Here is a 23,607-nt window from a genome sequence, read left to right as displayed (position 1 = left end):
GACTTTTTTTTATTTTTTTTATTTTTTGAAAAAAAAATGTCACGTGTCATGTTCCTGTGTGTGACATGTGGCATTGTTAATGACACGTGGCATTACAATGCCACGTGTCAATGTCATTATCAGATGTCATTGTGTTGATTTCGATTAATCCCCATATATGTCTTTTTGTTGTTTCAATTTAGTACCTACTTATGTGTATCTGATTCAATTTTGACCTAATTTCTTTTAATAATTAAAATCTATTTTTTATAAAATTAAAAGTAATTAAGTATAAATTTTTTACAAAAATTAAGTATTTGATATTTATATTAAAATTTAGTGGTAAAAGTCATTTTATTAAGTCGTTTTTAATATAAAAAAAATTAGTATAACATTCAGACATATAAAAATTTTGGTTTAAAATTAGTAAGAGACAATATTGTTCTATTTTGGAAAAAAAATAATAATTAAAAAAACATGAGTACTTAATAAAAAAGTAATTAATAAAGTAATATGTTAAAAAGTCATTTTTAATAAAAAAATATTAGTAAAACATTTTATACAAATAATAAATTTAGTCTAAAAAATATTAGTAAAACAATATAAATATTAGTACTTAATTTTGCAAAAATATTTATACTTAATTAGTTTTAATCTTAAAATAATGGATTACAAAAATAATTTTCTTATTAAAAAAATTAGGACAAAATTGAATCAGATACACATAAGTTGGTATCAAATTGAAACAAAAAGACATTTATAGGAGGACTAAATCGAAATCAACACAATGGCATCTGATAGTGACACTGACACATGGCATTGCAATGCCACGTAGCATTGACAATGCCATGTGTCACACACAGGGACCTGACATGTGGCATTTTTAATTTTTTTTTTAAATTTAAAAAAATTTCAAAAATTTTAAAAAAATATATAAAAAAAAAACCACAGACTGACACGTGGCACGTTGACTAACGACGTTAGTCAACTCCGTCTAAAATGGACCTAATTGAAGCACTTTTTCAAAAGTTGAGATGCAATTGACACTTTTTTAAAAACGGGTATCAGATTGACACACCTGTATCAAAGTGGATATCATCCGAGTAATTAAACCAAAATATTTAATTTCAAAATAGAGTTTTTGTTCAAAAATAGGAATAAAACATGATAAGGAGTGCACCATTTTGAGAATAATCTATAAATTTTATCAAAGGTTGTGTTGCAAATCAAGCGTAGAAACGGGAGTTTATATTCTCAGCCAAATTAAGCAAAAAGAGAACATGAAACAAGGAAAATATGTGCATTTCAGGGAAGGTGAAGTGTGATTACTTTTTTAATTTTCAAACTTTTGTGATGAAAATGGATAAGAAAATTTTGAATTAGATATGAAATTAATTAATACATTTTTAATCTTGTTTTAAAATTAAAAAATGGTATTTAAAAGTAAGAATGTTCTAAATATTTTTTGGCTTTGGTACGTTCCTCTTTATTTTAGAGTTTAGCCTCAATGCATCACAACTTATAAATGAATTGATCTTCCTTTTGAATTTGAGAATTTTGTCTCTTAAGAATAATGTAATTTTATATTTTGTTATCTTAAAGTTATTAAGAATTTAAGCGGTGACTATCCCTTATTTTAAGTTAATTCACGAAAAGTGTTCTTCATTTCTTTAAATACTCCGTTTTTTTTATTTTTTTAAATTACTATATTGACACCTTCATCCTTAATTATTGACTCATATATCTTAAACATGAGTATTCTCATGTGGCATAACAAAGGGGAGTTTTTTATTCCTTTGGTTATCATCTTAAAAGGAATTGAATTAATTGATTCGCTTCCATTGCCAATTTGATTCAATCGATTGTAATGAGTGTATTTGTGAAATATCAATTTTTCATACTCTTTATTATTACATGTTTAAGTCAAAGTTCTTCTGTCAGTTTGGTTGTTCACGGTTTTTACTGTTTCATTGAACTTCGTTTGTGACTCTGCTGTATAAATACATCACATGTCAATTTATAATGAATCGATATTAATGAAATCTATTCATGCAAAAAAAAAAACATTTCAACTGATTAATTAAATCTACTAATTCCAAACTTCTGAACTTATCTAGTCATCCATACCTATATAACTCAAATAAATAATTAGAATAAAATATAGCACACGTGTGTGTATATTATGCATATATAATGTCCAAAATAATTTTATAAAAATAAAAATACAGATTGTAATTTATTTTTAAAATATTATTCTTATGAATATGTCTAAAAGGTGATGATTAGTACAGAGCCAATTAGGAGCATAAGAGAATTGTCCCCTTGGTCCCTCCTTTTATCTTTCGTCATTCTTATCCTTATTCTCTACATCTTAAATCTACCTTTTCTTTATTTCTTTATTATTTTGGTTTCCTTTTCTTTTTGTTTTCTTAATGGTCCCTTTATGTTCCTCGTCCTTCTTACCTGAGTTTTAATTAAGAAGATTAAGGTAAATGATGATTTCATCGATAAATAAATTTAAAAAAGCGTGTGAGAAAAACAAAAATATGACAATTGAAATTTACTCCATATATTATATTATTAAAATGAAATCATTAAATGCAAATGAAGTGAAACGTTGTGGTAAAGGTCGTAATGCCAAATAACTATAAATGGGTTATAGAATTTCATAGTGGATCGGCAAATTCTTGGGCCGAGCTGGATTTGAACCAACGTAGACATATTGTCAACGAATTTACAGTCCGTCCCCATTAACCGCTCGGACATCAACCCAACACAATAGGAAGAATACATTTCAGTTTTTATTAAAATTTTTTGATTAATTTCCTTTCGTAACACCCTACCCACCTCTGACTAATCTTCTTATAAATGAGAAAAAAAGAGGTTTCTCTATAAACATTTTTAAGATAAAAAATATTAAAATATTAAAATTTAAAGCAAGTAATTTTTTGTATGTTAAAATTATAATTTATGTGTAAGATAAAAATAAGGATTAAAACAAAATATAAAAATATAGTTTTTACATATAACTTGATATATACTAATTTTAGCTTTATTTTATTCTTTCATATTTTTACTTCCTTAAAATATTTACCTAGGATCCAAACCATGTCTGAGTACAATGTTGAGAATGGATTAATTAATATCTTCAAATTTATTTTTTGTGAAATTCAACCTCTTTGATATAGGTCGTATGAATGGTGAATACAAGATTTCAATACCACTTTCAATTTTTACCTAATAATGCAGGAGTAGGATCCTTGCAGATAAAACACCAGAGACAAAATTAATTAGAGACACATATGAAAAAAATATGCACAAAGATGTCTTTCTTACTGACAAAGTCTGAGAGAAAGTCAATAATTGAATCTCCACAGTGTTTATTTTTCACTGCTGAATTTCTCATTATGTGTGTATGAAAACGACAGTTAAGGGTTGTTTGGAGAGACTTAAATTTCTACTGTTAGTAAATATGAAATAAGAGACACATCTTAAAATGAAAACTTATTTTCTGTTGTACGCATATATAAAAACAAATATACTTTTAATTTTAACATAATTAAATGATAAAAAAACTTTCATAACCTTTCTTGTAAATAAATATGTCTTAGTATAAAAAAAGGAATTCGTTCCCATACTTTACCAAGGTAACAATAACTATAATATATATATATATATATATATATATATATATATAGTTATCTCCTAACAAAACGTTCTTATATACATTTAACCGAATACATCAAAGATGAGAAAAACAAGTTAAAATTTGAAGTATTAAAACGGTTTTGTATTATTCAATAATAACTTATTAAGTTAATTATTTTATAATAAATATACCTATTTTGGATTTTTTTTATATGATAACTTAAGAAATAGATTTTAAACTTAACTAAGTCTTATAAAATTGGCTTGTAAGATTTTAAGTCTATCAAAGTTATGGATTAGAATATATCCTAGCGAGATTTGACATTTGTTATGTTCACTGTTTCACCTATTATATTAGAGTCTATCCTAACGAAACTTGATGTTCGTTGGGTCTATTTTTTCATTCACGATGGAACTGTTATCGGATTACCCATTATGATGTGAAGAGATGTGCTACAAGTTCCATATCAAATAGAGATAAAAACAAATTAAAATATATAAATGAGTGTGAATCTCATTTTACAAGCTAATTTTATAAGATTGCATTAGATTAATCTATATTTAACTATGAATACAATAAACAAATTTATAAATACTCGAGTCCATATTTATATAATCCGATCCCTATCCAACTATACTAATTTTATTTGATTAGCAAAACCTTATCTATTAATAGTGATTTTATGTCTATTATTCATTGAGTCTAAATTATCTCTCTTTAGCCTTTGGCTGAAACGAGGTCTTATATTCAATGGTATGCATGATAAATTAATTGTCCGTTTTACGTTTATAATTATTTATCCTAAATAGTTGTATTTTTTTTCTGTATACAGTGATTATTTTTAGTTTTTTTTTTTAAAAAAAGTGTTAAAACAGTTTTCTTCTTTTTACATTTTAGGAAAAGCAAATAGTTTTCAATAAATTTTAAGACATATTCTTTAGTAGAAAATACTTTTCAAAATATACAATGGGCCATTAATCTAAGCTTGACCTGAATACATGGTTGCATCTATTTTTATCCAACTATATTTTATATATATATATATATATATATATATATATATATAAACTTATTTTGATATGCGATGATGAGATGGAGAATCTAGTAATAGAAGAACCCGTGAATAATGTCTGGCCCGCATGGAGATAGATGAGGTTTTCTTTTCCACTCATCATCACTACTCTTTCTCTTTCTCTCTCTCTGTGCATGCAGAATATTGCAGAACAACAGTAACAGGAATATATATTGTAAGAGAATTGGATCAAATTACAAAACCAAGAAGAAACACTGAAACACTATTATGAGATTGTTATCATCATAACCTCAAATGTGTGCATCAATCACTTAGTAAGGAAACAGAATATATATCTATTAACCGATCCACTTGGGAACATTCATTCATACATGCTCTCATCATCATCATCTAAAAACGTCATATTATTTGGAATCGTGCACCATTCATAAAGTAATTTTCAGTTCCTCTGGAATATGTTATGTCCATAGCATGCATGTTCATACATGATTGAGTGTGTACTGTTCTAGGAATACGTGTGGTTTTACTTTTCAAATCTCTTTCTCCAAAATCAATCTTATATTATAAACATGGATATTCCAGATCGTGTTTGGTATACTACCCACAATTAAGTAACCATCACAGATAAGGAAAACTAAATAATTTTTTTCTCTTTTCTTATTATAATTGCCTACTCTTATTACTACTGATTTTCTGCATAAACTGATAAAAAGTTAGGCGCCCACCATTTCAAATATATATATATATATTAAGTAATGAGTCAAAATTGAAAGGCCGCATCATTATTCATTAAATATAAGATTTCTCAATAACTTCCAAAATTTTTAATCTATCAATTTCCTGGTAGAATTTTGAGGGATGGAAAACTACGTGCCAAATCAAATTGTGATATGGTTCTAGATAATTAGAGATATAAGCTTTAAATATTTAAATAATATATTTTGAGCTGCTAATTAAAAGTGAAGTACTTCAACATATGCAATACTCTTGAGATTCCGCAGAAACAAATTAAGTAAGTCTAATTAAGCATTGATCTAATCTTTGTTGAGGCTGGTTCCAAAAAGATTGGATCAATGTAAAGAACACACTAACGAGTGGTTGGTCAAAAAAGAATGGAATTGGGAGTCTTTAAAAGGTTTGGAATTAAAATTTGATGAATGATGAAAATATGGTTAAAAGGGAGATGTCACTAAACATGACCTAATTAAGTTATTTATTTAAATAAATGTAAAGAGCGCACATAGGATTCCAAATGAATTATATGATATAGAGGAAGAGAAAATGTGAAACTTGGTGGGTGTAGTCACAAAGATGTAATTTGTGATGGGTCCCTATTCCATACACGCCTATGGTTTATGAATGGCTTGCATGGCTGCTTCCACGGAAGTAGCCCACGCATGGCCCCTAAAGTTAGCGAATGCCAATGTTGATGTCCAAAATGACATCTTTGACCTTTGACGCAATGCAGGTTTAAACACCAAACCATAGCCCATGTTGATTACAGAAATGGCAAAATGGACAATTTGTGATATCCTTCCGTAGCTTTAGATTTGGGTTTGGAATAAAGAGCAAGGAAAGAAGAAAAGAAGAAACCTTTGCAAATTCTCTCCTTAGTGGGGTTTTTTAAGCACTTTCTCTACAAACTAGGATGTAAGAGAATAACACTGAAAGATAGAGTGCCAGAAAATCATGGCTATTATGGACAACAATTATTTGATATTACATTCCACGAACCAAATAATAAGCTTGTGGAAAGTGTATATACATACATCACCGAGAGAACATGCTACTTTCACATGAGTTATCAATTATTGTGTATATCATCCAAAAGGTGCAAGACCATCACAACTTTAAAACCATACTTAAAGAAGTTTTTTTTTTAATTTTTTCAGAGTCATATACATTACATATACGGTGTTTAAATTTTATATTAAAGGAAACGAGTGACTGTATGTATATATATTATTAACTTATGCATGCAAACTACATGACATGATTATGTTCAGATTATTACATTCACAGTTCGCAGTAATGTCAATCAGTGAATCAATCATGTTAGTTGTGGGGTTATCTCTTCAAATTTCTTAATTATCTTAAGCCATCTCATGAGTTATTCCTCTCTTTTAAGGCCCTTTTAAAAAGATTTGGGTGTTTATTACATGTAACAAAAACAAAAGACAGAAACTGCATCAGAGCTCGCTAAAAGAGAACAAAAAGATAAAAAATAAAAAATTATAAATAAAATTAATTGAAGTATTTGTTAATAAAATATAAAAGTAAAAGGGGAATTTTACGAGTCAAGTGGGTAGGAGGATAGTTCCTAGTCTTTGCCCGGTCAATTCCGTCATCCACATCTCTCTTTTTCTCTCTGCAGACTTCTTAACCTTTTTTAGTCCTCTTGCCTTTTCCTTCACCAAAATTTCTTTCTTTGTTCAATTTTTTCTTAATGTGTTTTACAATTTGCCACCACTTTTGTTGTCATCATCACCTTCTCCTCTCTACAAATACTCAGTTATTATGAACTTCTCTTAACACAATAGATATATTAAGAAAACCAAAGTCAGGTTATTGAGTACTGAGATTGTATCTTCCTTTTTTCAATATGGTTGTTGATTGCATAGAGGATTCTATCGATGAGCATGGTTAATTTTACACATATACATATATCTAAAGTAATTGTTCAGAGTTAGCTCAGACAAACAATCCACACAGCTTAGACAGTGACTTCAAAAATAACCCACCATCATCATCATCATCACCTCCTTCCTCTCTTCACGAGATTACTTACTCATTTTACCTTTTTCTTTTATTGTAATGTTTTACCACAAAGTAAATGATGTCTTTCTCTGTCTATGAGTCCCTGCCACCCCTTCACTAGCAAGGTTCTGCATATATAATTATTAGGATTTTGCATTTCTTGCCTCAACAAGGAGCAAAAAGTAGCCATCACCAAACCAAGGTAATAAATACATAGCTACGGTTTGGAACAAACAAACAAACCAAGACATTAGAATATCGTATCTTGCTTTTCTTCTCTTTCCTTTTCCTCCAACTTGGAGTTTTTCTTCAAAGCCAATGTTCCCTTCAGTTATGTCCAATTCCAATTCCTTGTCCGAAGAGGCCACTGTCTCCTGTGGTACAAGAATCGCTGGACTCAATCACGTAGTCACAACAATCATTTCTCCACAACACCCTCAAAAGATCAAGAAAAAGAGAAACCTCCCTGGAAACCCTGGTAATCAATTAACTATTTTATCATTATATGTATAACCTCTTTTGGAGTTTCGATTATATATATGAGATGTCAATTATTTATTATCAGATGACATGTGTGTGCTGGTTAATTAGGTTCGTTTTCTGATTTAAACTGTGCACGTTTCAGACCCGGATGCTGAAGTGATTGCTTTATCACCCAAGACTCTTCTAGCTACCAATAGATTTGTGTGTGAGATCTGCAACAAGGGTTTCCAGAGAGACCAGAACCTTCAGCTTCATAGGAGAGGACATAACCTCCCATGGAAGCTGAAGCAAAGGAACAACAAAGAGGTGAAAAAGAAAGCCTATGTTTGCCCGGAACCCTCATGCGTTCACCACAACCCCTCAAGGGCTCTCGGGGACCTCACAGGAATCAAGAAACATTACTGCAGAAAACATGGAGAGAAGAAGTGGAAATGTGAAAAGTGCTCAAAGATCTATGCGGTTCAGTCTGATTGGAAAGCTCACTCCAAAACTTGTGGTACTCGAGAATACAGATGTGATTGTGGAACCCTTTTTTCCAGGTATTTTATCAACAAAATACTTTTATAAACTAGAGCTCATGCAGACACTCAACTTCTATTTATTTAGAAATTTTGAAGTGTGTTCATATGTTAGATTCAACTCAATTCAAAAGGGGTTCTCTTAAAAAATATTGGAGGATCTTTGCTCTTTATAAGAATGGAATTCAACCTGGTTTTAAATGCTCAAGTGCCGTGGTAGGTTGCATGAAAGTGGACAGAGAAAAATACAAGTGTCAATTTGCAGGAGTCACTGAAACTTTACCTGTTTCTGAATCCTAAAACAGCCAAATGAATGCGCGGCAATTAACAACAAAAACAAAATCATACATCGTTTGTTTTTATCTACTGTTTTATCTGTGACTCAATAGCATTTTGTTGTTCATTTTTTTTAACTCGTGATAATACATTCACATGCATGTCAGCATGAAGGGCATGATATGTACTATGTTTACATTATGTCAAAAAAAATAGTGTTCAATTCGTAGGGTTTAAGGCTACGAAAAAATTTCAAGGGTGTCAGAGAGTGATCAATTGTTTTCTAGACTTCTATTCTCTCTCTCTTAACATGTATGCACAAATGAGCGTATATGGAGTGGATGCAGTCTCTAAGAAAATGATGGGATCTATTTTTGTCTACTGAAAAAGTAAAAGAAGTATAATTAACATCGTTCAAAAATTTGTGATGATTTCTTACTTTTTCTTAAATTTTTTTAGTTTAGCCATTTTTCTCTGAACTTTCATCATTGTGAAACCTGATAAATCTGCAAAAATATCTGATATGCTAAGTTGCTTTCCTCTAGCATCATCAGTGCGTATATGGGATTCATTTACATTTCTCACCATTAAGTGTCGTGCATGAGCTCTAGTTTCCCAAGACTTCCGCCATCATCACAACAATGCCAATTATTCTTTTACATTGAATCGGTATCAAATTTTGGACCAACTTTGGATAATTTCCAATTCAAATCTATATACACCAAAATAAGATTTCATTTTTATAGTTCAAAAGGCTACTAACATATATAATGTAAGTCTTTTCCAATATTTTTTTGTTATCTCCATGCATGAAGCACATGAGCATTCATCAAATTTCTACATTCATTTTCTTCTCTCTCCTACTTTAAATTTGACCCTGAGACATGATTCATGCCCCATTAGGTCTAATCCTTTTACACTTCAATCCGTGTATGGATTATTACCTCTCTCCCATGCATGATTTTCCCCACCTTTTTTGAAACGGGGCACATTCTACAAGGATATGTAATAAGTCCTTCTTCGGTTTTGCAAACTCCACAATTGACATGCATGATTTCACTTCATTCATTAACACCCCCAAAGAAAAAGGAAAAGAAAAAAGAAACTCCCTTGCTCCTATAATACCCTAGTTTCTTAAAATGATATATCTAAAATGTGAAAAGGGAAGATTAATTGATTCATGTTTTTTAGTAAAAGTTTATTGGTTTTGTTTTGTATAGTGTGATATGGATGGAGGAATATATCTGTAGGGTTATCTTGTGCAGTGGAAGTAAAATTTGTATTATTTGTGTGAAAACTGCAGGAAGGACAGCTTCATAACTCACAGAGCATTCTGTGATGCATTGGCTGAAGAAAGTGCAAGATTGTCAGCAAACCAATTGGCCACAAGCACCACAAACCCTTTGGTCCAATCCCTCTTTCTTTTCCCAACCCAACAACACAACAACAACAACATCAACACCACCAACTTCATCAATCCCTGGGACCCAAACCCAAACCCTAACCCTAGCAACCTTCCAACCCTTCACAACACCATCAAACCTGAATCTCACAACTTCCACACCCCCATCTTCAACAACACCAACAACATCTCTTCTCCTTCATTGCTTCTTCATCATCCCCCCAAGACCGTCATAACCTCACCCTACGGTGACCTCCACGTCCGCCCCTCCAACGCTGCCACGTCAGCGCACCTCTCCGCCACTGCGCTGCTCCAGAAAGCTGCAACCTTTGGCGCCGCCGCCATCACGGGCCCCACTCACGTCACTCCGCTCAGCATGCCCGAGTTGGGAACCGGGTCGACTCAGCTGGACTCGGTGCCACCCGAACGCTACATGAACATGAGGGGCCTCACGAATAGCGACGGTCTCACCAGGGACTTTCTTGGCCTCACCAATGGCGACGCGGTGAACGTTAGCATCGACGTCAAGGACATGCTAACGTTCACGGGAGGGAGCGTAGAGTACAACCATTACCACCACCAACCCTACGATCACCATCATAATCATAGTAACTCGCTTTTCAAACCACAGCATGGGTTTGGATTCCTTGGGACAACCACTGGCCCCGAATCCTGGGGAAATTGTGAGTGAACTGCTTTAGTCTGAGAAAATTGTAAGCTTCGGTCACAAATTTTCGAAAAAACTTTACTACAATCCTTAATTTTACCAGAGTTGTTCTTTTTATATTACAAGAAATGTTAACAATACACTCCTAGCATTCTCTTTTAATACACTCGTTTTTATAGATTAAAATTTATTGAAAACCACTTTTATTAATAAAAGTTTGTGAAGGGGTGTGCTGCTAACAGTGACCGTTTGTACTGAATGACCTTGTTTAAAATCAAGGACTGAAGTAAAAATCTTGCAATGAAAGTTACTAAAGAGATTGTTGCTTACAATTTTAGGGACCAATGTGTTGCCTTTTTTTTTTTTCTGATACCCTTGCAGGAACTTGTATTTTTATTTTACCCCTTTGAATTACTACAGTTAATGCTTTGGCTGAGAGTTTGGTTGATGAATTAATGATTAAAAGGCTTTTTGGTTGTGATGTTGTTTTCTTAAGGTACTAGAATTGTTGTATGGTTAATGAAAGTATAGATTAAATGGTTAATGAATTTAGGTAGTTGATATGATAGGATGCATGGTGATAATTTTGCAGTAGGCATAGAATTTGTTTGTTGAATATGTGTGGAAGAGCAACGACGGTGGTGTTTCTTGTGAGTGTGGAAACAGAGAAAACGTCACATGCACAATTATAATGATTGGTCCTTTTGTTTTTATCACTACCCACGTCCCATCTTTGTCTTCACAGCTTTTAATCTGCTGCTACTGCTACTAGCCAAACTAGTGTGTCTCATATTTTCTATTTCCCTCTGCTCACCTATAATATCATATAAGAGAGAAATAAAAGGGAATCACACCATTTAATCTCATATTTAAAGAAACTAAAAACAACAAAACTCTTTATTTATTACCATTATTCAACATGTATTTCCTTAAGTAATGAAAGGTATTTAATAAGATACATATGCATTGCTTCAAAATACTCTTCATTCAATATTGTTAAAAAAAAAGAATGAAACAGGTGATAATGCAGAGTTATATATGTATAGGCACATCACATATATATACACGCAGTGGTTTTTAATTAAAATGGTCCACTTGTTTCATTTAAATCTCGAAGTCAAGCATTTTTCCAAACCTTTTCGTATTAAAGAGTTAATTTGATTTTGATTTTCAAAATAATTATTATAAACTGGTCAGTTTATGGAAATTACATTATTCTCAATGTATTTTAATTATATTTAATATTAAAAACTTGCTCAAAAATATCTACCCTCAACCCATTTTTTTGTTTTAATAAAGACACATGATTGAACCTTTATTGGGAACAATCATATTAAAACAGGGTATAAAAGACATTTTTTCTTAAGCCAAATAACATCACTAAATGATAAAAAAAATGAGGAAATAAATGACAAAAATTTTCTTTTAAATATTAAACACAACTACAATAATAATACCTAACTACGCTAAATGCCTTAGGTCATACATAAACTGTACTTGCTGTCTCCATTCTAGAATTTCATGAACGACATAGTTGTATGCATAAGTATATATATAATGATGCACCTCGTATGATAATAGTAAGAGAATGATAGATAAATGTACATAATTTTGTATGTATATATATTATGTTTCTAAATCATAATTAAATAAAGAAAAGATACTATCTTCTGTTAAAATGAACATGGTGAATAAAAGTTAACTATATCAGAAAGTTTACGAGAAAGACAAGTTCTACGAAAAATCAGAAGTATATATTGAGAATTCATAGTTTTAACATGAAGTAATACGCGTAGATTATCTCGAAATTAATGATCGTGAGGTTATCACATGTCGGCAAGGGTTTAGCAGTTACAACCATGCAAGCTTTTCCAATGACTGAAACACCCTTGCTGTGAACCCCATGGATGAGAGCTAGAGACCACAACACATCTAATAAACAATAAATTATTATACCCTATGACATGAATTTTCATATGTAAAAAAAAAAAAAATCATGTTGGTGAAAGATAGATATGAATTCCCTTCTGTAATTGGTCGAATAAATAACCACAATCTAAATTTGTGCATAAAAATCTTTGTGACAGTGGAACTTGTCATGCGTGTTGAACATTATTTGCATAATAATTTAGTTTAAGTCTGTGTCCGATAGCGAATGATGCAGATTGTGAAGGTCGTGGATTAGAAGTGACACCATTTTTGGATTTAGCAGCTAAATGCCAAAGTTCTCCGTGTCGCAAGCTTTTGTCTCCGTTTGTGCCATGCAACACAACACTCCAAAAGGGTCAAATAACCCATTATTGTTCCGATTAAATTTAACCAAAGAATTTTCGTGAATCATATTCAAACAGAAACAGCTCATGTATCTGCTTTTTTGTGAAACTGAAATCCAAGCCCGTGAGTCAATGAGATCAGTGAGTAATTGTAATTACTACCATGTACAAGATCCATGTGGGTCCCATCTACTGATTAATTCACGTACGGTGAAAAAGGTGCAAAGACATTGCAGGCTTTCAAGTCAAGAAAGAAAGCATTAATTTCTACGGTGTACATTCGTTGTTCATTTCATATATAGAAAATTTTATTTTTCTTCATTGATCGATCCACTTGGGACGAAAATTGCAAATTGCAAATTCCAAAACCAACTTGGATTTAGCTACTTTGAGGGAGATGGTGCTGCCCACATATTTATTGCGTAGAGCATTAACCAAATTCCAAGAAATTCTTTTTTCTTTTGAGGGAGAAAATGGATATGGTATAGTTTTGAGAAATGGAGGCTTTTTTTGTAAAGGGACGCTCCAAAACATGGAAGTGAATGAGGTTATGAGCGTGAGTGAAAAGGCAAGATAAATTTTACGATGTGTGTTTGTATATTTGTGCGGAGTGTTATGGTGGTCCGGTGGTAATCAATTAAAAGGAAAAGGGAAAAAGAAGAGTACAGAAAATAAAGGAAAAGGAGAGAAAAAAAATGTCAACGGTTATGAAAAAAATGGTTGATGCACGTTTGAAAGTTTAAATTGGCCTTCTTTTCAGTATATTCTTTATCAACTTTTGTGCCGCGTAGGCTTTGGCTGGCTACGTCCATAGATGTAATTCAATGTCATATATGCTGTCTACACTATTTATATATCATATCATGCTTTTGCATGAACCACCGTTTTGTCAACTTTAATTCATAACTATCATCTTAAACATGATAAAGAGACAGAAAATCAATTTTGATACGCATCAATAAGTTTTTAGTTGTTATTTATACCTTAAGTAATCTATTATTTGACATGCACGTTCATATAAGCTAAAGAAAAGGAATGAAGAAAGTTCTTTGCCACTAAAACTGAGTAAAATTCACTGCAAGAGCACGGAAGAGAAAGAGCATAGGGATTAACGAAAGAAGGTGGTGTCGGATTTTATGGTTTATATTTAGGTGTGTGTGTGTGGGGGTGTTATGGTATATCCAAGCTTTTAGAAAGTATATTCACAAGTTGCAGGGTTAAGGTACAATCCATTCCATTTGCCTACTTAAAGAGACAACCTCTTTTCATGTCCCTCTGCTGTAAAAGAAGAAAAACCAAAAGCCTCTTCTATTCCCTCCATCATCCCCTTCTTTATCTCTCAACATTTTACATTTTACATTCTACATTCTTGCATATGTCATCTTCCACCACAGATTCTCATCTCATTCACCTTTCTTTTTTTCATCTTTTTCTTCCCCACACTGTTAATTATTACCTCAGCTTTCTTTTCCCTGCCATTCTTAGATACTGTAACAGAGCTATTCTTGGACACTGAGTGACATACATTCTTTCTATACCCACTTCCAATATTGATTTCTCTACACTTTCTTAATTTTATTTCTAGAGTTCATGCGTTAATAGTAGCTGTCCAACTTTTTTCAAGTGAAGAATGTTAAACATCTATTATTTAAGAAAACAACTAAGTTTCCTAATAAAGAAGTTATATTTAAAATAGTAATTAAGATAACAATGTGGTATTTCTAAATATTAATTGACAGATTTTTAACAAATAAAATAACTGTTTTACAGGATACAGATTTTGTGAAAATGATTGGGTACTCATCATTTTTTAAGATAATAACCCAATAACAAAAGTATACTAGAATAAAGCACTTTACTAAAAGAACAATGCTGTAGAATATTGTCAATAATAATTTGTCTAAATTAGGCTTCTAAAGCTGCTCACTGATCTGGTACCTGTTTCAAATCAAGACCACGCATTTTTTTTTTTCATCCATATATGTTTCTCACGCCAGTTAAAACATTCTGAATTATGGGTAGAAACATCAACACAAATAAGGTAACATTGTTTTAGTATTTTCCTAATCCAGCGTCCAAACTGAATTTTTTTTTTCGTTTAAGGAAAAGAAGCATATGACGGGGACAAAGAACTTTGGCATGTTAATTGAACGTATATACACATCTGTTGTAACTTGTACAAATATGAATACAGTTCAAAATAGTGATGATGGTCTACTGAACTATAAACGACAAACAAAAGTACAGGCCCAGACGAACAGCTTCAGTCTCCTATATGCATCAGTTTGTGGGCCAATTCATTCATATGTTTCACTTCACTTGGCATCTAGGGACCCAGACGAAGAAATGCTTCAAGCATCAATTTACTTTTTGGAGGTACTGGTGGGCCAATTCGTCCATCAAGTTTACTCCTTTTTGAATCTCTTCTAACACCCAGCTTTCAGCTTTCCAGATTCACTCCCACAAATTTATCCAATACGTTTTTAAACGCCTGAGCCATACAAGTAAAGAAAGTAAAAGAATCAATGCATTTGAAACGCCTAAGCCTATTTTAAATTATGCATGTACTTTCATGAGTTGTTCAAAGTTTAATAAAATTAGCTTCGATCAGTTTTTATTAAAACATTCCACGTTTATATGACTAAGTAATTTTCTGAACAGAGAAAACTCTTAACCCATTTGCATATTCTCTCTCATATACATGAAAGTGAAACTAAAGTCTCAATGCACATGCAGTGCAACAAATGCAAGACTCATGCATAGCAATAATGATGAGGATAGAGACTATTGAAAAGAGAAAGATGCCACCATCAAAGTATATTTAGGAAATCTGTCACTCTCAGGCAAAAAAAAAATACAGAACATGACAGTCAAAATTGTCAAAATCAATTGATTCTGAGAAATAAAAAATAGTTTCTTTGGTCAGAAAATCATCGATTATTCAAAACGAAAATGACAGAGAGTATATAGAATGTTATAAATGTTGAGGCAAAGCGAATGAAAATATCAGAGGATATGATAAAAGCGCCAAATGCAAAAACAAAGATAGAATAGCGGAAATATGACATCAAATGCATATCGAGCTTGATATAGTGCAATTATTTAAGCACAGTCGAGTAATGACAGGCAGATAGTAACCTCTGTCATGCCCAATTAATTTTAGATAGATAGGCAGCAATAGTTATTGGAATGAGAATAACCTCTACGTGATCCTAACATTAATCCATCCAAGATAAGTCACAAGTCTGGCCCTAGATTGCAACAACAAAATAGCTTTGTCATATAATAAACTACCGTTCAAATATCAAGGCATTTTGATCCTGGATCATATACCAGCATTGCTGTTTGCTAGGCATTGAATGCGGCCAGAGTGGAAACAAAATGGTGTAACTTTGAACTTAGTGAAAACAACTAAAAAAGAGATTGGCAATCAACAAGTGTTCACTTTCTTTCACCCAAGTAAAACTGATATAGTAATATTACATCAACCATGTGGGCAAAAGAAACAGATGTAATTCCTCAATAAGCTTTTAAAGTCGGCTATATGTTCATGGTTTCTATAGAGCATGGAAACAAATGTTTGACTTGCTTATTGGCAGAAAGTTCTAATGAGCGAAATACCATCTTGCTGAAGCTCACAACACAAGCTAAATGGCTAAATATAGAACTAAATTTTGCAAATATAAATTATAAGCTAAATTCAGAATATTAAATTCCAAAAGATAAAGCTAGAGCACAGCTCAACAATTACCTGTTGAGTGAACAACTCCTTCCCTTTTAGAATTGAATTCATTGCTGCAGATTGGTCTTCAAATACACTGTAGAAAGCTTCATAGAATCCATTCCTAAAATTACAGGGACAAAATTGGATATTATCATTTTGACAACTACAAAAAAATAGATGTTATCTATACGAGTAAGTACCGATCTTCCTCAAGAGTATGTTGATCCATCTCATCAAATTTCCGAGTAAGGACTTCAGCCCCAACTGGCGAAAGTACATGCAGAACAAGAGCCTCTAAAGTTCTTGGGAAATTGTGCTGAAAATAGTAAATAATCCAACATGCTTCAAATAATATATAAATGCATACAACTTAAATGATCAAACAAACAACTAAAACCTAAAAAGATTAGTATATAATTCAAGTTGCAGAAGTAGTAATAGCTCCAATATCATTGATAATTGAAAAAACGATGGAAAGCACAACATATAAAACTAAAGAAGCGGTCACAATGCCCTTATCCTAATACAACAAACAAAAATCTCAATCTCATCCAAACATGTTTGTCAACTCATAAGGAATGAAAATTTTCATTGTTATGACCAAGTAATATATCTAACCATAATGAAAACACCCACCCCACAAGTTCAAAGTACCAAGAATTGCATAAAGAATATCAAACTTCTTTGACATTTGCAAGTTTAGTAGGTTAATGTAAACCAACCGCCATAGCAAGAAAGACTTCTTGGAGAGTTTGTGGATTGATGTCCCAGAGAAATTTAGCAACTGGATCATCTTTATAGTCAGCATTCACTATTTTCTCAAATTTATCATTCAGTACAAGCTCATAACCATTTGTAGAAGTTGACAGTGATTGCCGATCCTGGTTGGCGTTGACACTGTTGTGAACTAAAGACACAAGTTCATGAAGCACCTGAACTGCAGCCGGTTCCAATTCTTGCAAAGTCTTCCTCTCTTTAAGTCTTTTCTCTTTTAAATCCATCCCTTTCAACAACTTACCATCATTTACATCGGCATGATCGGCATGATCTGACAATCAGATTATCAATACTGGGTTAGACAGCCACTGGCAAAAAGATAGAAGGGATATTCTTCTCACAAGGAGACACTCATAAAAACAAACTTCATCAGCACCTTCTTGTAATTTACCTACCTGCTTGTTCATTATTAGGCAACTCGCATACCCGCATCCTAGTTTCCAACCCCAATTTACGCAGTAGTTGGTCCTGTCTATTGAAAAAAATAAACATGTCACAAGTTCAATACAATTACTTCGAATTTATGAAGACTAGGGAGAGAAGCACTAATAACCAGATGGTTTAACTTTATAATGAACTTAGCAAACCATTCCCTTCTCCAGACTTGAGATAAAATTATAGAGAAAATGACAGGAGTTCATAAGTTTGTGCTTACTACTTCAACAGCTGTTACTCCTCAAATAGCAATTAAAACCTTTCATAATTGTAATTTGACAACAAATAACTATCTAATCATAGACTTGATAGAATGACAAGGACAGAAAATTATTGATTAATAAGGAAATGAACTACTAGGTCTCTTACAATCAAGAAGCCTAAGAAATATTCTGCCAAAGCTCCTACATGAAGATAACCCCCCTGCAACAGAAAAATACTAACCAATGATATCTCCTCTCCAATAAACCATGTCTCACCAACCAATCCCTCTCTCCTCACACTTGCTACATCAATAACTCTCAACTCACTCAGTCTTTTTCTTTCTTCTGGAATATACTTTCCAAGTAAATGACTTATTTGGGCTCATACCCAAAATTGATCCACTTCACCATTGGTCTCAATGACCAATCTGAAACTTTTTAAACCAGTGAGTGATACTCTAAATAGAAAAAAGGCACAAAGAATAACACTAAAAGAAGCAACATACACATCAGAAGATTTCTAAAAAAAGGAAATAATTTACATGTATACCTCTCTAGGTGTGTTCAAAAGTTACAAAATAGTATACTAAAGTATCAATTTTTAGCTTTATAGCTGTATCCATCCTCCAATACCAACCACCCAGTACGTGAAAAGGAATAAAGAATGAAGTAGAATGTACACTTTATTAGAACTTTCATCAGTAAATGACACAATTTTAACCAGGCACGTACCATTTCTTTGTCAATCAATCTTCGTATGTGTCCCATCCAATAGGTGAATTATAATTGACAAGAAAAAGAATAACATTCAAAAGTCAGTATATCTCATAAGCATTATTTGGGGATAAATTATGCATAAAAACTACATCATCACCAATATCTTACCTTCTCAATATTCTGCGTAAATAATAAGCATCCATGTGTTCCAACATGCAAGACATCATGTTAGATCTCCACCAAAAGTTAATTGCAATGGTCAAATCATCACTATCTACCTGATGGAACCTATAGCAAAAAGTATTAATGAGACCAATGAAATATAAATAACAAATGCGAGACATTTTAAGAAGTTTGTAGATATTTAGATACAAAAACAATAACCAAGGCTTTGCACACTAGGTGGGGTCAACTGCATACATCAAACAAAACCAAAAAGATGTCATGAATCATATCAATAGAAAACTAATTGACCTCTAAATCCTTCTTAATTATTTTTTCTACAATTTTTCTGTCTCCACCAACCTCTAGCGATTGTTTTACCCTACATTTGATCAACTCTCCACAATGAGGCTTCTATAATTATAATACAAGTCTTCTCCACACACCCAAACCATCTGATCCGATGCATGTTTCAACCACATTTTCTACAATGCATTCCAATGCATTCATTCCTAATTCTATCTTGTCTAGTATGTCCCCTCACATCTACTACGTTAAATTTATTCTCCAACTAGCTATTTTACACCCAACATTCAATTCCATTCAATTTTCCTTTAAGCTTGACTGCTGGTGCCTTTCTATCATAGAGGACACCACAATTTCACCTATCCTGCTTAAATCCTATGTTTTACATCTCCCGTTTTTTGGTCATTATGTACGAAGCACTCTAAATACTTTAACCATGTTACCTGTTATATTGTCTAATCCAACTGAGTTGTGTAAAATAAATTTATATTGTCAGATGCGCATAACCAACAAATCTAAGGGAAATACACTAATAGCATTTTAAGCACCAAATACACAGAAATTATGACAAAATATGAACACGAAGCTTAAAGTGAAAAACGAAGCATGATGCTTTGTCTCCAGATGTATAAATAACAAACAGAATTTTAAATTACATTCAGTATATCTTAATGCTTTCCATCCTACAGGAAATATTATACTCTCTTGGCACAACAACCTTTAACAAAGTGTTTTATGCCAATGAATAAAATATGGAAATCAATCTAACAAGGCCACATCATATAAAACAGTACACTTTCAAATGTAACCATTCCAACCTTAAATAATAAGATGGTCCTGGAAATGAGGAAAATATAATGCAACACAAATATACAAAAGAAATGAGAGAGTGGCCTTTAGAAATGTTAGTGTGAAGATTCGTTGGGCCTGTAAGGCTGTATGAATGGATACAAGCAGTTAAGACACAGACACAAATATAAATTGAAAACAAAGCACGCCTATATTTACAATTTGACAAGCATGAAACAATTCAAAGATTAACAACCATCATTGAAAACCTCAAAAATCTCAAACAAATATGTATAGATTCTTTCTTGGGTATATTTTACATGATCTTTTTTCTTTCTGATCAGCAATGGCTGCTAGAAAGATTGACAAAAAATAAATGACAACTTATACTATTATCATGCAACAAGTTTCTCTGTCCAAACCATCCAGCCTAAGCCAAGTTCCCCTAGTTCAGATGACAGACACTGAGAAAGTCATATCCTAAAGACATTGTCAAATTTTAGGGCTTACCAGCCTTCGGGAATGAAAAGTCCATCACCTGCCTGAAGAACAACCTTTTGAGCAAACTCCATTGAGCATTCTGCCCTTGGATAAATTGAGTAGTCAGGATTTTCTAGAGATACAGAACTGCCACATGGATTTTATTAGGAAAAAACAACAGAGATGTCAGAATATAATGATGCCTTGGTGACTACTAACTAGTGAGTTGTGTTTTGTGGACTTCACTTCTAAGAGTTGAATTCGTCTCATGCTAGTAATAGCGCAGGGTACAACAACCTATTCAACACATTGATAGAGATAGGAGACCTAACAATCACTGAGTGCATTTGGTCATACAGTAATTCTCTATTTATTCTCTCTCTCTCTCCTCTTAATATTTGTTTTTAAATAATACCTGTGATTAGAAGCCTCCCCGTATATGGGCATTGGGTAGAGTGAGGGACTGGCAGAAGGAGGCCACAAAACAACTACAAAGAATTTGATTGTTAGAGAAGGTTGTAAAATAAATTGAATAGAGGGAAATGAGAAGACTCTTGAAAACAAAGCTTGAGGGAGAAGTAAATAAAGTTCCAAAACCCTATTGGGGGTGATACATTGTTTATCGTCACATTACTTTAGACATTAAATAGACTAAAACATCAGTAAACCATACCAATGTACTGAAATTTACTAATAACTGATACCCTAAGAATGTGTAAAAGAAAACTGAGAAATACCACATCCATCACTCAGAAGAAAAACCACACACTGGCAAGGTCATAGGATACATCAATAAGAGGAAGACATACCTCGTTTGCAGCCAGAAACTATACAAAGAAGATTGTGGTGTGGATCATAGTGAGTACTTGATCTGGCTTCAGCATTGTTCATCCACAAATTTATAGAAGATAACTCTTTTGATGCCAAAATCGAAGGCTGCAGAAAACAAAAAGCCCAAATAAAAAGGGTAGTAATAAAAGCTCCTATTACAGAGAACAACTAGATATACATAGCTGTAGACTACAACAAATAACAGGGATAAATGCACCAACCGTCTGAATGTCTTCCTTTAGGGTTTCTAACTGAACGGTTTCCTGACTATCGCTGTTCATTATTGGTACCTGAAATATACATCACCAACATTCATTTGAAAATATGCCACCATCACACTATCTAAAAAGAAAACAAAAAAACTCACCTTCTAGGGAATTATTTTAGAAATTGTGAGGGTAAATTTTCTTACAATGAAGACGAATATATAATCACCCAAGGTAAGCAGATAGCACTTAGGTTAGATGGTACTCATGGAGATGAATGCCAATTCAGGTAGCTTTTATCACTAACTATTATATAATAGCATTGATTTCACATGCTATACTTTATGCCTATGAATATTCTTCATTGTCATTTCATCAACTTAGGGACAGCGCCAACGCAGAGATGACAATCAAATTCAATGAAATATAACAAAGCACATAACCTTCATAAAAAACAATTAAGAAAATCTTTTTATAAATCAGTTGGCAAAATTACCGACTATCTAATAGATGTTGGATTTTGAACCTGTGCTAAATAAATTTGTTCGGGAGCATCTTCCAAGGATAAACAAGCATGTTTTGTATCATCGTCAGTTTGTGAGGCAGGACAATGATCAAGACCCTGATGGTGGCGCTTACTTTGCATCTGCATCCGCTTCTTGCAAAAATCAAGGAAGTTAGAAAATGGAAGAGGAACCTGCAAGGAAAGAAAAACAGATTAATCACGCATCATTTCATCAGTAGACCGAAAACCATATATAGATAGTTTTTGAGAAACGAAAAAGAATACCCTCTGATGGCTTCCAAGATCACCATAAAAAACAGGTGCAGATTGAGATATCATGGCCTCCACCGTGCAAGAGCCCACGCGTGCCTGGGTTTCAACACATAGCAGCAAATGAAAATGTTCAACAGACTGTTAACTTACTTCAATCAATGATACAAGACACAAGGAGATGAACGATGCAGAGAAGAGAATGTGAGTAAAGTGAAGAGGAACCTGCAAGTAGTCGAGGCCACCGTTGGATGGATTCCAGTGCGAGAATGCCTTCCAACTTTTGGTGCACCCGCGAAAAACCTTTTTTTCCGGATTGAAAAAACCACCAATTAATTAACTGTAAATAATAAATTGCGCATGAAAGAGAGAAGAGAGAGAATAAAGAGTGTTGTGTGTTGTTTACATACAGCGGGAACGTTTGAAAGCTCTATCAGAGAGTCGAAGTCTTTGGCCGTTGGAAGCTCATCGAATCTTCGGATTCGAATGGACGACGACGACTCCATTCAATTCGAAACCTCTTCTTCTTCTTCTTCTAAGGTTTATTATTTGTTTACTCTCTGAAGCAGCTAGCAAGAATTGAATTGAATGTTCCAATTTCCTGGTTTCAGAAGCTGAGAAATGAATTTGCTGGTAGCATTTGTGTGACCTGTGACCAATGATAATGGTTTTTTCTGGGGTTTCTTCCTTCAGCCCGTTGTGTTCTTCCTGCACCCCCAACTTTTGTTTTGTTGCATTCATTTTACCCCTAAAAAATATATATTAAAATAAATAAATTATTATTATATCTTTACTTCTTCAGACACTTTGAAACCTTATTTCTGTTTTTTTTTTTCTCACCGTTAAAGTTGTGTGAAGGTTGTTTGCCATGGTTAGTACAAGATCTTTCAAGTGAAGGATTTATCCTGGTATTTTTGTTGATTTGAAGTAGTTAGTAGTTGAATTCATGGTGTGCTTTTCCAGCGTGGTGGTCTCGGTGTCAAGGGTGATTGAGATTAAGTGTAAGATGCATCGTACTAAGAAATTCATTTTCTTTTTTATCAAATTTCAAAATTCGAGTTATGAAGCTAATCTTATGATTTTATTCATATAGATTCAAAATGTATGATGCTAGTCTTTTTATTTGTGCAATGCGCAGGACTTTTTCAAATGTAATTTTTTTTGT

At 32.8% G+C, this 23,607-nt stretch overlaps 2 protein-coding genes across 2 annotated transcripts; one reads left to right on the top strand and one right to left on the bottom strand.

Annotated features, from left to right (window-relative positions):
- Positions 1-7,005: 7,005 nt before the first annotated feature.
- LOC114189868 (protein indeterminate-domain 12-like) lies at positions 7,006-11,245 on the top strand. Its single transcript, XM_028078589.1, has 3 exons — positions 7,006-7,896; positions 8,044-8,440; positions 9,999-11,245. Exons 1-3 carry the CDS (start codon positions 7,737-7,739, stop codon positions 10,786-10,788), a joined length of 1,347 nt encoding a protein of 448 aa, XP_027934390.1. The 5' UTR covers positions 7,006-7,736; the 3' UTR covers positions 10,789-11,245.
- A 3,819-nt stretch (positions 11,246-15,064) lies between these two features.
- On the bottom strand, positions 15,065-23,174 carry LOC114191112. Its single transcript, XM_028080289.1, has 15 exons — positions 22,853-23,174; positions 22,668-22,745; positions 22,458-22,541; positions 22,194-22,364; positions 21,683-21,751; positions 21,440-21,566; positions 21,046-21,118; positions 20,661-20,777; positions 19,062-19,181; positions 18,909-18,927; positions 17,934-18,006; positions 17,484-17,809; positions 16,962-17,077; positions 16,789-16,882; positions 15,065-15,528 (listed from the first exon to the last, which is right to left on the bottom strand). Exons 1-15 carry the CDS (start codon positions 22,946-22,948, stop codon positions 15,478-15,480), a joined length of 1,614 nt encoding a protein of 537 aa, XP_027936090.1. The 5' UTR covers positions 22,949-23,174; the 3' UTR covers positions 15,065-15,477.
- Between the last annotated feature and the right edge of the window lie 433 nt (positions 23,175-23,607).

Source organism: Vigna unguiculata, chromosome 7, assembly GCF_004118075.2.
Source record: "Vigna unguiculata cultivar IT97K-499-35 chromosome 7, ASM411807v1, whole genome shotgun sequence".
Classification (NCBI taxonomy): Eukaryota; Viridiplantae; Streptophyta; class Magnoliopsida; order Fabales; family Fabaceae; genus Vigna; species Vigna unguiculata.
This window is presented reverse-complemented; position numbering and strand designations above follow the sequence as displayed.

Excerpts from the sequence above, each read along its gene's own strand:
- LOC114189868 (XM_028078589.1), top strand. The coding sequence starts at position 7,737 with ATGTTCCCTTCAGTTATGTCCAATTCCAATTCCTTGTCCGAAGAGGCC. Across the intron at positions 7,897-8,043 it reads AAACCTCCCTGGAAACCCTG|ACCCGGATGCTGAAGTGATT; the intron begins GTAATCAATTAA and ends TGCACGTTTCAG. Across the intron at positions 8,441-9,998 it reads TGTGGAACCCTTTTTTCCAG|GAAGGACAGCTTCATAACTC; the intron begins GTATTTTATCAA and ends TGAAAACTGCAG.
- LOC114191112 (XM_028080289.1), bottom strand. The coding sequence starts at position 22,948 with ATGGAGTCGTCGTCGTCCATTCGAATCCGAAGATTCGATGAGCTTCCA. Across the intron at positions 22,365-22,457 it reads ATCTTGGAAGCCATCAGAGG|GTTCCTCTTCCATTTTCTAA; the intron begins GTATTCTTTTTC and ends CTTTCCTTGCAG. Across the intron at positions 17,078-17,483 it reads AAGTCTTTCTTGCTATGGCG|CACAATTTCCCAAGAACTTT; the intron begins GTTGGTTTACAT and ends TACTATTTTCAG.